Source organism: Oncorhynchus mykiss, chromosome 10 (assembly GCF_057628025.1).
Source record: "Oncorhynchus mykiss isolate SJ-2025 chromosome 10, ASM5762802v1, whole genome shotgun sequence".
Lineage (NCBI taxonomy): Eukaryota > Metazoa > Chordata > Actinopteri > Salmoniformes > Salmonidae > Oncorhynchus > Oncorhynchus mykiss.
In genome coordinates, this window is record NC_143031.1 from 89,144,077 (window position 1) to 89,158,555 (window position 14,479).

Below are 14,479 nucleotides of genomic sequence, written 5' to 3' on the forward strand. Positions count from 1 at the left end.
TGTGTGTCATCCGCATAGCAGTGAAAGTTAATATTATGTTTTGGAATGACATCCCCAAGAGGTAAAATATATAGTGAAAACAATAGTGGTCCTAAAATGGAACCTTGAGGAACACCGAAATTTACAGTTGATTTGTCAGAGGACAAACCATTCACAGAGACAAACTGATATCTTTCCGACAGATAAGATCTAAACCAGGCCAGAACTTGTCCGTGTAGACCAATTTGGGTTTCCAATCTCTCCAAAAGAATGTGGTGATCAATGGTATCAAAAGCAGCACTAAGGTCTAGGAGCACGAGGACAGATGCAGAGCCTCGGTCTGATGCCATTAAAAGGTAATTTACCACCTTCACAAGTGCAGTCTCAGTGCTATGATGGGGTCTAAAACCAGACTGAAGCATTTCGTATACATTGTTTGTCTTCAGGAAGGCAGTGAGCCTTTTCCCAAAAATTTGAGAGGAATGGAAGATTTGATATAGGCCGATAGTTTTTTATATTTTCTGGGTCAAGGTTTGGCTTTTTCAAGAGAGGCTTTATAACCAGACTAGTACCAGACTAGAACCAGACTAGGCTAGAACCAGACTAGAACCAGACTCGAAGAGTACCAGACTAGTACCAGACTAGAACCAGACTAGGCTAGAACCAGACTAGAACCAGACTAGAACAGAACCAGACTAGAACCAGACTAGAACAGAACCAGACTAGAACAGAACCAGGCTAGAACCAGACTAGAACCAGCCTAGAACAGAACCAGGCTAGATCCAATGGGATCCATTTGGCCCAGGCTAGATCCAGGGCCAAATAGGTCGTTGTGGGTAGTGGTGGGTTGTAATGCTGGACTGTGCTGCTTGCTCTGTTCTGCTAGGCCTGGGTGTGTCTGGCTGTGGCGCTGGACTGGACTGGCCCTGGCTACATCAGTGGGTACTCTGGTACTCTTTTTAAAAATGTTGTCGAATCTGGTAGAACTGGTGCCTGTAACATTGTCCCCTGGTAGAACTGGTGCCTGTAACATTGTCCCCTGTAACATTGTCCCCTGGTAGAACTGGTGCCTGTAACATTGTCCCCTGGTAGAACTGATGCCAGTAACATTGTCCACTGTAACATTGTCCACTGTAACATTGTCCACTGTAACATTGTCCACTGTAACACAACACATACATTTGATTTGATTTTTGTAACATTGTCCCCTGGTAGAACTGGTGCCAGTAACATTGTCTCCTGGTAGAACTGGTGCCTGTAACATTGTCCCCAGTAACATTGTATCCTGGTAGAACTGGTGCCTGTAACATTGTCCCCTGTAACATTGTCCCCTGGTAGAACTGGTGCCTGTAACATTGTCTCCTGGTAGAACTGGTGCCTGTAACATTGTCTCCTGGTAGAACTGGTGCCTGTAACATTGTCCCCTGGTAGAACTGGTGCCTGTAACATTGTCCCCTGGTAGAACTGCTGCCTGTAACATTGTCCCCTGGTAGAACTGGTGCCTGTAACATTGTCCCCTGGTAGAACTGGTGCCTGTAACATTGTCTCCTGGTAGAACTGGTGCCTGTAACATTGTCCCCTGGTAGAACTGCTGCCTGTAACATTGTCCTCTGGTAGAACTGGTGCCTGTAACATTGTCCCCTGGTAGAACTGGTGCCTGTAACATTGTCCCCTGGTAGAACTGGTGCCTGTAACATTGTCCTCTGGTAGAACTGGTGCCTGTAACATTGTCCCCTGGTAGAACTGGTGCCTGTAACATTGTCCCCTGGTAGAACTGGTGCCTGTAACATTGTCCCCTGTAACATTGTCCCCTGGTAGAACGAGCCCGTGATTTGGTCTCCAATTGTTTTCTGCGGCATCACGTAGGAATAACCTTCCTACTAAAGTCATTACCATTGGTTTAGACTGTGTAATTGCCTACTGAGATGGTAGGCTATTCAATAAATACGTTGTTTTATCTAACATATCCAAGCAGAAATGACTCAAGATGAATTGATGTGCAACCTAATCCAGTGATCCAGTCATGTATTTGTATTTACTATGGACCCCATTAGTTCCTGCCAAGGCAGCAGCTACTCTTCCTGGGGTTTATTAAGGATCCCCATTAGTTCCTGCCAAGGCAGCAGCTACTCTTCCTGGGGTTTATCATGGATCCCCATTAGTTCCTGCCAAGGCAGCAGCTACTCTTCCTGGGGTTTATCATGGATCCCCATTAGTTTCTGCCAAGGCAGCAGCTACTCTTCCTGGGGTTTATTATGGATCCCCATTAGTTCCTGCCAAGGCAGCAGCTACTCTTCCTGGGGTTTATTATGGATCCCCATTAGTTCCTGCCAAGGCAGCAGCTACTCTTCCTGGGGTTTATTATGGATCCCCATTAGTTCCTGCCAAGGCAGCAGCTACTCTTCCTGGGGTTTATTATGGATCCCCATTAGTTCCTGCCAAGGCAGCAGCTACTCTTCCCGGGGTTTATTATGGATCCCCAATAGTTCCTGCCAAGGCAGCAGCTACTCTTCCTGGGGTTTATTATGGATCCCCATTAGTTCCTGCCACGGCAGCAGCTACTCTTCCTGGGGTTTATCATGGATCCCCATTAGTTCCTGCCAAGGCAGCAGCTACTCTTCCTGGGGTTTATTATGGATCCCCATTAGTTCCTGCCAAGGCAGCAGCTACTCTTCCTGGGGTTTATTATGGATCCCCATTAGTTCCTGCCAAGGCAGCAGCTACTCTTCCTGGGGTTTATTATGGATCCCCATTAGTTCCTTCCAAGGCAGCAGCTACTCTTCCCGGGGTTTATTATGGATCCCCAATAGTTCCTGCCACGGCAGCAGATACTCTTCATGGGGTTTATTATGGATCCCCATTAGTTCCTACCACGGCAGCAGCTACTCTTCCTGGGATTTATCATGGATCCCCATTAGTTCCTGCCAAGGCAGCAGCTACTCTTCCTGGGGTTTATTATGGATCCCCATTAGTTCCTGCCAAGGCAGCAGCTACTCTTCCTGGGGTTTATTATGGATCCCCATTAGTTCCTACCAAGGCAGCAGCTACTCTTCCTGGGGGTTTATTATGGATCCCCATTAGTTCCTGCCAAGGCAGCAGCTACTCTTCCTGGGGTTTATTATGGATCCCCATTAGTTCCTGCCAAGGCAGGAGCTACTCTTCCTGGGGTTTATTATGGATCCCCATTAGTTCCTGCCAAGGCAGCAGCTACTCTACCTGGGGTTTATTATGGATCCCCATTAGTTCCTGCCAAGGCAGCAGCTACTCTTCCTGGGGGTTTAATATGGATCCCCATTAGTTCCTGCCAAGGCAGCAGCTACTCTTCCTGGGGTTTATTATGGATCCCCATTAGTTCCTGCCAAGGCAGCAGCTACTCTTCCTGGGGTTTATTATGGAACCCCATTAGTTCCTGCCAAGGCAGCAGCTACTCTTCCTGGGGTTTATTATGGATCCCCATTAGTTCCTTCCAAGGCAGCAGCTACTCTTCCCGGGGTTTATTATGGATCCCCAATAGTTCCTGCCACGGCAGCAGATACTCTTCATGGGGTTTATTATGGATCCCCATTAGTTCCTGCCACGGCAGCAGCTACTCTTCCTGGGGTTTATCATGGATCCCCATTAGTTCCTGCCAAGGCAGCAGCTACTCTTCCTGGGGGTTTATTATGGATCCCCATTAGTTCCTGCCAAGGCAGCAGCTACTCTTCCTGGGGTTTATTATGGATCCCCATTAGTTCCTACCAAGGCAGCAGCTACTCTTCCTGGGGGTTTATTATGGATGCCCATTAGTTCCTGCCAAGGCAGCAGCTACTCTACCTGGGGTTTATTATGGATCCCCATTAGTTCCTGCCAAGGCAGCAGCTACTCTTCCTGGGGGTTTAATATGGATCCCCATTAGTTCCTGCCAAGGCAGCAGCTACTCTTCCTGGGGTTTATTATGGATCCCCATTAGTTCCTGCCAAGGCAGCAGCTACTCTACCTGGGGTTTATTATGGATCCCCATTAGTTCCTGCCAAGGCAGCAGCTACTCTTCCTGGGGGTTTAATATGGATCCCCATTAGTTCCTGCCACGGCAGCAGCTACTCTTCCTGGGGTTTATTATGGATCCCCCATTAGTTCCTTTCAAGGCAGCAGCCACTCTTCCTGGGGGTTTATTATGGATCCCCATTAGTTCCTTTCAAGGCAGCAGCTACTCTTCCTGGGGTTTATTATGGATCCCCATTAGTTCCTACCAAGGCAGCAGCTACTCTTCCTGGGGTTTATTATGGATCCCCATTAGTTCCTTTCAAGGCAGCAGCTACTCTTCCTGGGGTTTATTATGGATCCCCATTAGTTCCTGCCAAGGCAGCAGCTACTCTTCCTGGGGTTTATTATGGATCCCCATTAGTTCCTGCCACGGCAGCAGCTACTCTTCCTGGGGTTTATTATCGATCCCCATTAGTTCCTGCCAAGGCAGCAGCTACTCTTCCTGGGGTTTATTATGGATCCCCATTAGTTCCTACCAAGGCAGCAGCTACTCTTCATGGGGTTTATTATGGATCCCCATTAGTTCCTTTCAAGGCAGCAGCTACTCTTCCTGGGGTTTATTATGGATCCCCATTAGTTCCTTTCAAGGCAGCAGCTACTCTTCCTGTGGTTTATTATGGATCCCCATTAGTTCCTTTCAAGGCAGCAGCTACTCTTCCTGGGGTTTATTATGGATCCCCATTAGTTCCTTTCAAAGCAGCAGCTACTCTTCCTGGGGTTTATTATGGATCCCCATTAGTTCCTGCCAAGGCAGCAGCTACTCTTCCTGGGGTTTATTATGGATCCCCATTAGTTCCTACCAAGGCAGCAGCTACTCTTCATGGGGTTTATTATGGATCCCCATTAGTTCCTTTCAAGGCAGCAGCTACTCTTCCTGGGGTTTATTATGGATCCCCATTAGTTCCTACCAAGGCAGCAGCTACTCTTCCAGGGGTTTATTATGGATCCCCATTAGTTCCTGCCAAGGCAGCAGCTACTCTTCCTGGGGTTTATCATGGATCCCCATTAGTTCCTACCAAGGCAGCAGCTACTCTTCCTGGGGTTTATTATGGATCCCCATTAGTTCCTGCCAGGGCAGCAGCTACTCTTCCTGGGGTTTATTATGGATCCCCATTAGTTCCTGCCAAGGCAGCAGCTACTCTTCCTGGGGGTTTAATATGGATCCCCATTAGTTCCTACCAAGGCAGCAGCTACTCTTCATGGGGTTTATTATGGATCCCCATTAGTTCCTGCCAAGGCAGCAGCTACTCTTCCTGGGGGTTTAATATGGATCCCCATTAGTTCCTACCAAGGCAGCAGCTACTCTTCCTGGGGTTTATTATGGATCCCCATTAGTTCCTGCCAATGCAGCAGCTACTCTTCCTGGGGTTTATTATGGATCCCCATTAGTTCCTGCCAAGGCTGCAGCTACTCTTCCTGGGGTTTATTATGGATCCCCATTAGTTCCTTCCAAGGCAGCAGCTACTCTTCCTGGGGTTTATTATGGATCCCCATTAGTTCCTGTCAAGGCAGCAGCTACTCTTCCTGGGGTTTATTATGGATCCCCATTAGTTCCTTTCAAGGCAGCAGCTACTCTTCCTGGGGGTTTATTATGGATCCCCATTAGTTCCTGTCAAGGCAGCAGCTACTCTTCCTGGGGTTTATTATGGATCCCCATTAGTTCCTGCCAAGGCAGCAGCTACTCTTCCTGGGGTTTATTATGGATCCCCATTAGTTCCTGCCAAGGCAGCAGCTACTCTTCCTGGGGTTTATTATGGATCCCCATTAGTTCCTTCCAAGGCAGCAGCTACTCTTCCTGGGGTTTATTATGGATCCCCATTAGTTCCTGTCAAGGCAGCAGCTACTCTTCCTGGGGTTTATTATGGATCCCCATTAGTTCCTTTCAAGGCAGCAGCTACTCTTCCTGGGGCTTTATTATGGATCCCCATTAGTTCCTGTCAAGGCAGCAGCTACTCTTCCTGGTGTTTATTATGGATCCCCATTAGTTCCTGCCAAGGCAGCAGCTACTCTTCCTGGGGTTTATTGATGATGCTTTTACTGATTAGACATAAAAGAAAATAGTTCATACATGAGGGCTTTGTTATCCAACTGATCTTGTGTCATTTCTGCCGTCCTGTGAACCCCGTTCATTGCTGCTTACAGCTATATTCATTATTATCATAAGTCACTAGCTCTATGAGTAGCTGTGTGTGAAGCTACATGTGTTCTGTGTTTTATCTTAATTGCTGCACAGGAAGTTGCCATAGAGAGATGGAAAGGCATTATACATTTCTCTCTTCCATCTCTCCCTTTCTCTCTCTTTCTCCCTTTCGCTCTCTCTATCTTCCTCTCTCTCTCTCTCTCTCTCTCTCTCTCTCTCTCTCTCTCTCTCTCTATCGAGCGCTCTCTCTCCCTTTGTTTCTCTCTCTCTCTCTCTGTCTGTGTGTGTGTCAGAAGGGGATTGTTGTGTTCTTCCTGCTGCTATGGTTACAAAAGTTACACTACCTCTTCTCCCCCCTTGATGACCTCACAGCCATATGGGCGGAGTCGACACCACACATACCCCGCCTCCCAACCCTGGCCCCTCCCCCCTGAGCCCAGAGTCTCCTCCCACCCTGTTGGAGCTAGAAGCCCGTCTGGCGCAGTACGAGAGGAGAGTGAGAGAGGAGGAGGAGGATGGAGGGAGAGATGAAAGGAAGGTTCCGGACCTTCAGAAGGATGACATGATGGCCAGGAAGACAGGCGCGTTCCCCAGGACCCACAACACCACGACAACAACATTCAACCGCTTCCTACCACTGCCGGGTTCCAAACGCCCAGCACAGGAAGTAGTTACAGACAGGAAGATACAGCAATCCAGGGTCTCCATGGACATGCCTCAACAGCACCCCAACGTGGCAATGGTCGTCAGGCCGCCCGTTCCCAGCCATTGTAACTATGATGATGATGATGAGGAGGAGGAAGAGTGCCCTGTACCAGACCTGGAGAAGGATGATATGTTGGCTCGTAGGACCGGGGCATACCAACACAGCGCGGGGAGAACTGGACGCTCCTTTAACCTGTTCCTGCCTGTCCCTGGAGCGGCCCAACAGAAGAACACCCCCTCTGGTGGACCCAACCAACTCTACAAGAACACCCCCGCTGGTGGACCCAACCAACTCTACAAGAACACCCCCGCTGGTGGACCCAACCAACTCTACCAGAACACCCCCTCTGGTGGACCCAACCAACTCTACCAGAACACCCCCTCTGGTGGACCCAACCAACTCTACAAGAACACCCCCTCTGGTGGACCCAACCAACTCTACCAGAACACCCCCTCTGGTGGACCCAACCAACTCTACCAGAACACCCCCTCTGGTGGACCCAACCAACTCTACCAGAACACCCCCTCTGGTGGACCCAACCAACTCTACAAGAACACCCCCTCTGGTGGACCCAACCAACTCTACAGACACAAACAGCAACCCAGGTACAGACAGGACAACAGACTGACACACTGATGATGCTTGGAGACTTGGTGCTTTGCTTACCCACTAACGTGTGTGTGTGTGTGTGTGTGTGTGTGTGTGTGTGCGTGCGTGCGTGCGTCCGTCCGTCCGTCCGTCCGTCCGTCTAACAGTTACTGTCTGTCTGGTCTGATGTATCACAACTAAAACATCTGTCTGGTGGTGCTCTGACATCATGGTCTGGGTTTGACTACTACTGTCTGGTGGTGCTCTGACATCATGGTCTGGGTTTGACTACTACTGTCTGGTGGTGCTCTGACATCATGGTCTGGGTTTGACTACTACTGTCTGGTGGTGCTCTGACATCATGGTCTGGGTTTGACTACTACTGTCTGGTGGTGCTCTGACATCATGGTCTGCGTTTGACTACTACTGTCTGGTGGTGCTCTGACATCATGGTCTGGGTTTGACTACTACTGTCTGGTGGTGCTCTGACATCATGGTCTGCGTTTGACTACTACTGTCTGGTGGTGCTCTGACATCATGGTCTGGGTTTGACTACTACTGTCTGGTGGTGCTCTGACATCATGGTCTGGGTTTGACTACTACTGTCTGGTGGTGCTCTGACATCATGGTCTGGGTTTGACTACTACTGTCTGGTGGTGCTCTGACATCATGGTCTGGGTTTGACTACTACTGTCTGGTGGTGCTCTGACATCATGGTCTGGGTTTGACTACTACTGTCTGGTGGTGCTCTGACATCATGGTCTGGGTTTGACTACTACTGTCTGGTGCTATGGTTTGGATAGCTCCGTGCTCTGTATCTGTGATTGCTTGGTTTGGTCTGGTCTGTGATCACTTGGTTTTGTCTGTGTCTGTGATTGCTTGGTTTGGTCTGTGTCTGTGATCGTTTGGTTTGGTCTGTGTCTGTAATCGCTTGGTTTCATCTGGTCTGTGTTGAACTGTCCCCACTTGATGATGTCACTGGCCGTCTTTCTCAGCAGTGGCGTTTCCACAGCAACAGGAACTGAAGCCCCAACCAGGAAGTGTCTCGAGGACAACCCCTATCTCTCCTCCCCCTCTTCTCCCTCCACCCTACTCTCCTCCCACACCCTCACTCCTCCTCCCACCCCTCCTCTCCCCCAGCTTAGTGGGAGGGAAAAAAGGAGGGAGGAGGGGATGGAGAGAGGGAAGGAGAGAGGGAAGGAGAGAGAGATGGAGAGAGGGAAAGAGAGAGAGATGGAGAGAGGAGAGGAGACAGAGATGGAGAGAGAGAAGGAGAGAGGGAAGGAGAGAGAGATGGAGAGAGGAGAGGAGACAGAGATGGAGAGAGAGGAGAGAGGGAAGGAGATAGAGAAGGAGATACAGATGGAGACAGAGATGAAGGAGAGACGGAAGGAGATAGAGATTGAGAGAGGAGAGGAGACAGAGATGGAGAGAGGGAAGAAGGTGGGAGAGTCTAAGAGAAGACCGTTCTGGGTGGAAGACAATGATCTGCCTCCAATGATGTGAGATCACACACACACACACACACACACACACACACACACACACACACACACACACACACACACACACACACACACACACACACACACACACACACACACCCACACACACACCCCCACACACACACACACACCCACACCCCCACACACACCCACACCCACACCCACACCCCCACACCCACATACACACACCCACGCACACCCACGCACACACCCGCACACACCCGCGCACACCCACACACACACACCCACACACACACCCACACATACACCCATACCCCCCCCCCCCCACACACACACACACATGTTGTTTCTGTTATATTACATCAGATCTGTCATGTTGTTACTAACTCTCTCTCTCTCTCCACCCTGTCTCTCTCCCCCCCTCTCTCTGTCTCTCTTTCCCCTCTCTCTCTCTCTCTCGCACTCTCGCACTCCCTCTCTCTTTCCCCCTCTCGCACTCTCTCTCTCTTTCCCCCCTCTCAATCTCTCGCTCTCCACCTCTCTTTCTCTGCAGGTTGAGCAGGAGAGTGTCTAAGATGTCTGAGGAGTTGGAGTAAGTCTCTCTCTGTCTAAGATGTCTGAGGAGTACACACTCTCTCTCTCTCCTACCCTTCCTACCCTACCTACCCTACCCTACCTACCCTACCCTACTCTACCCTACCTACCCTACCCTACCCTACTCTACTCTACCCTACCCTACTCTACTCTACCCTGCCCTACCTACCCTACCCTACTCTACCTACCTACCCTGCCCTACCTACCCTACCCTACTCTACCTACCTACCCTGCCCTACCTACCTACCCTACTCTACCCTACCTACCCTGCCCTAGCTACCCTACCTACCCTGCCCTAGCTACCCTACCCTACTCTACCCTACCCTACCTACCCTGCCCTACCTACCTACCCCACCCTACCCTACTCTACCCTACCTACCCTGACCTACCTACCCTACCCTGCCCTACCTACCTACCTACCCTACTCTACCCTACCTACCCTACCTACCTACCCTACATACAGTACCTACCCTACCCTACCTACCCTACCTACCCTACCCACCCTACCTACCCTACCCTACCTACCCTACCCTACTCTACCCTACCTACCTACCTACCCTACATACAGTACCTACCCTACCTACCTACCCTACCTACCTACCTACCTACCCATCTTCCCTACCCTACCTACCTACCTACCCAACCTACCTTGCCCTACCTACCTACCCTACCCTACCTACCCTACATACAGTACCTACCCTACCTACCCTACATACCAACCCTACCTCCATTCATACCTACCTAGCTACCCAACCTACCCTACCTCCATTCATACCTACCTAGCTACCCTAACCTACCCAACCCTACCCAACATACCCTACTCTACCTACCTACCCTATCCTGCCTACTCTACCCTACCTACCTACCTACCTACCTACCTACCTACCCACCCTACCCTACCCTACCCTACCTATACTACCCTACCTTACCTACCCTACTGAACCTTACCTTACCTACCCTACCCAACCCCACCCTACCCAACCCACCCTACCCTACACAACCTACTCTACCCGACCCTACCCAACTCTACCCAACTCTACCCTACCCTACCTACCTACCCTACATACAGTACCTACCCTACCCTACCCTACCTACCCTACCTACCCTACTCTACCCTACCTACCCTGCCCTACCTACCTACCTACCTACCTACCTACCCTACATACAGTACCTACCCTACCTACCTACCCTACCTACCTACCTACCCATCTTCCCTACCCTACCTACCTACCTACCTACCCTACCCTACCCTACCTACCCTACATACAGTACCTACCCTACCCTACCCTACCTACCTACCCTACTCCACCCTACTCCACCCTACCTGCCCTACCTACCTACCTACCTACCTACCCAACCTACCTTGCCCTACCTACCTACCCTACCCTACCTACCCTACATACAGTACCTACCCTACCTACCCTACATACCAACCCTACCTCCATTCATACCTACCTAGCTACCCAACCTACCCTACCTCCATTCATACCTACCTAGCTACCCTAACCTACCCAACCCTACCCAACATACCCTACTCTACCTACCTACCCTATCCTGCCTACTCTACCCTACCTACCTACCTACCTACCTACCTACCTACCTACCTACCCACCCTACCCTACCCTACCCTACCCTACCTATACTACCCTACCTTACCTACCCTACTGAACCTTACCTTACCTACCCTACCCAACCCCACCCTACCCAACCCACCCTACCCTACACAACCTACTCTACCCGACCCTACCCAACTCTACCCAACTCTACCCTACCCTACCCTGCCTACCTACCCACCTACCCTACCCTACCCTACCCAACCTACCCTACCCACCTACCCTACCCAACCCTACCCAACCTACCCTACCATACCCTACCCTGCCTACCTACCCACCTACCCTACCCAACCCTACCCAACCTACCCTACCCTACCCTGCCTACCCTTCCTCCATATGCATTCAACCAAAACAGCAAACAGCTAATGGCAGCTCCTCTCTGACATCACTCTGATTTCCTGTTTCCGGTTCCCTGCTGTCTAGGAGCATAAGTATAATTAACATGCACAGCGAGGAAGAGGGGGCGGGACTACTTCAGCCTCTCGGCCAATCACGATATGACGGCATGCAGGAACAGTACACCAATCACCAGGAGGAGGAGGAATGGCAAGACGTAAGACAGACGGACGGACAGAATCTCCTCTCTCCTTTCCTCCCTCTAGGCACAGACAGACATCCCTCCTCTCCTCATCCACTCTCCACTCATCCCTCTCTCCTCTCCTCACCCACTCTCCTCTCTCCACTCCTCTTCCCACTCTCCTCTCATCCCTCTCCTCATCCACTCTCCTCTCATCCCTCTCTCCTCACCCACTCTCCTCTCTCCACTCCTCTTCCCGCTCTCCTCTCATCCCTCTCTCCTCTCTCCTCTCTCCTCCCCTCTCCACTCCTCTTCCCTCTCTCCTCTCATCCCTCTCTCCTCTCCTCATCCACTCTCCTCTCATCCCTCTCTCCTCTCTCCTCTCTCCTCCCCTCTCCTCTCATCCCTCTCTCCTCTCTCCTCCCCTCTCCTCTCATCCCTCTCTCCTCTCATCTCCTCTCCTCCCCTCTCCTCTCATCCCTCTCTCCTCTCTCCACTCCTCTTCCCGTTCCCCTCTCATCCCTCTCTCTCCTCCCCTCTCCTCTCCTCTCCTCTCCTCCCCTCTCCTCTCATCCCTCTCTCCTCTCTCCTCCCCTCTCCTCTCATCCCTCTCCCCTCTCCTCATCCACTCTCCTCTCATCCCTCTCTCCTCACCCACGCTCCTCTCTCCACTCCTCTTCCCTCTCTCCTCTCATCCCTCTCTCCTCTCTCCTCCGCTCTCCTCCCCTCTTCTCTCATCCCTCTCTCCTCTCTCCTCCGCTCTCCTCCCCTCTCCTCTCATCCCTCTCTCCTCTCCTCATCCACTCTCCTCTCATCCCTCTCTCCTCTCTCCTCTCTCCTCCCCTCTCCTCTCATCCCCCTCTCCTCTCTCCTCCCCTCTCCTCTCATCCCTCTCTCCTCTCTCCTCCCCTCTCCTCTCATCCCTCTCTCCTCTCTCCTCCCCTCTCCTCTCATCCCTCTCTCCTCTCTCCTCCCCTCTCCTCTCATCCCCCTCTCCTCTCTCCTCCCCTCTCCTCTCATCCCCCTCTCCTCTCTCCTCCCCTCTCCTCTCATCCCCCTCTCCTCCCTCCTCCCCGCCCTCTAGGACCTAGCCCGGTGGAAGAGTCGTCGCCGCAGTGCTTCTCAGGATCTGATCAGGAAAGAGGAGGAGAGGAAGCGGATGGAGAGGATGATGAAGGAGGAGGAGGGAGGCCACACCCAGAAGAAGAAGAACATCAAGACGTACAGAGAGATCGTAGAGGACAAGTACGGAGAGAGGAAGGAGGAGAAGGAGAGGGAGGGAAAGAGAGGAAAGGGAGGAGGAGGAGAGGGGAGGAGGAAGAGAGGAGAGGAGAGGGGAGGAGGGGAGGGAGGAGGGATTAGAGGAAAGGGGAGGGAGGGGAGGGAGGGAGGGAGGGGGAGGAGGAGGAGGAGAGGGGAGGAGAGGGTGGAGGGAGAGGAGAAGAGAGGGGAAGGGGAGGGAGAGGAGGAGGAGAGGGGACCTAAATCTTTCTCACTCCTTGTCTCACCAGCTTCTAATACAGGTCTGTCTTGTAAAATAGTTGTATCTCACTGTGACTAAAGGTTAAAGGTTAATACAGGTTCATTAAAAATGGAATAAACTCTACCCCCCCTCTTTCACTACAGAGAGCGTAGGGAGGCGGAGCTGTGTGATGCGTACAGAAGGGCGGGCTCTAAAGCGGAAGCTGCCATGGTTCTCCAGCGTTACGCTCTCCGCTTCACCATCAGTGATTCAACGCTGGACAGTCTGCAGCTACCTAGAACCATTACTACTGACCAGAACCCTGATTCTAGAACACCTGCTACCAACCAGAACCCTGAGTTTAGAACCACTACTACCAACCAGAATCTTGAGTCTAGAACCATTACTACCAACCAGAACCCTGAGTCTAAAACCATCACTACTGACCAGAACCCTGAGTCTAGAACCATTACTACTGACCAGAACCCTAACCCTAGAACCAGTATTAATAACCAGAACTCTGAGTCTACAACCATTACTACTGACCAGAACCCAGAGTCTAGAACCATTACTACTGACCAGAACCTTGAGTCTAGAACCATTAGTACTGACCAGAACCCTAAGTCTAGAACCATTACCTCTGACCAGAACCCTGAGTCTAGAACCATTACTACTGACCAGAACCCTAACCCTAGAACCATTATTACTAACCAGAACCCTGAGTCTAGAACCATTACTGCTGACCAGAACCCTGAGTCTAGAACCATTACCCCTGACCAGAACCCTGAGTCTAGAACCATTATTACTGACCAGAACCCTGAGTCTAGAAGCATAATTACTAACCAGAACCCTGAGTCTAGAACCATTACTGCTGACTACAACCCCGACTCTGACCCTGACAACCCAGAACGAGCTGGAAACGGACTAGAGGCCCTGCAGACTGACACAAAGCAAGAGCCCCGAGCCCCCCCAAAAAAACAAATCTCTGTCACACACACCCAACACACACAGCTCCAAACCCAAAACACCCAACACACCCAACACACGCACACACAAAACCACTCCACACAAAGTCAGCACACACTCCCCCCTCCCATCTCCCCCCCCTCCCGGCCCCTCCCTCTCCTAACAGCCAAGCCCTACTGCCAGCCACCAGAGACACAGCCTGGACACAAGCCTGTTAAGGTAAGGGCAGGTAGGGATAGGGGTTAGGGGTTAAGCGTAATTCAGCGTCCACAGACACAGACGCAATAGTCCGGCGTCCCATTGTGACATAGCTCTTGAGACCACCGTCCGTGGGGGACGAACAGCCCAAACGGGCACCTCTATTCATTTCAATGTGTTGACACTTTGAGAAAATGGTTGAGCCTAGACCCTTTAGGGGCTAGGAG

The 14,479-nt window shown here is 51.2% G+C and overlaps 1 protein-coding gene across 17 annotated transcripts in view; it reads left to right on the top strand.

The window, feature by feature from the left end:
- LOC110514204 (LIM and calponin homology domains-containing protein 1) overlaps positions 1–14,479 on the top strand; it is an 81,201-nt gene that overhangs the window by 24,597 nt on the left and 42,125 nt on the right. For 5 of the 17 annotated variants that reach the window (XM_090188465.1, XM_090188467.1, XM_090188468.1 and 2 more), the window contains 6 exons: positions 6,515–7,453; positions 8,432–8,938; positions 9,456–9,494; positions 11,533–11,662; positions 12,711–12,871; positions 13,253–14,273. In XM_090188465.1, coding sequence (XP_090044591.1) covers positions 6,515–7,453; positions 8,432–8,938; positions 9,456–9,494; positions 11,533–11,662; positions 12,711–12,871; positions 13,253–14,273 — 2,797 coding nt within the window. Of the gene's footprint in view, positions 1–6,514; positions 7,454–8,431; positions 8,939–9,455; positions 9,495–11,532; positions 11,663–12,710; positions 12,872–13,252; positions 14,274–14,479 lie in introns of those variants that run through there. The other 12 variants (XM_090188478.1, XM_090188479.1, XM_090188480.1 and 9 more) reach the window with 4 other exon arrangements.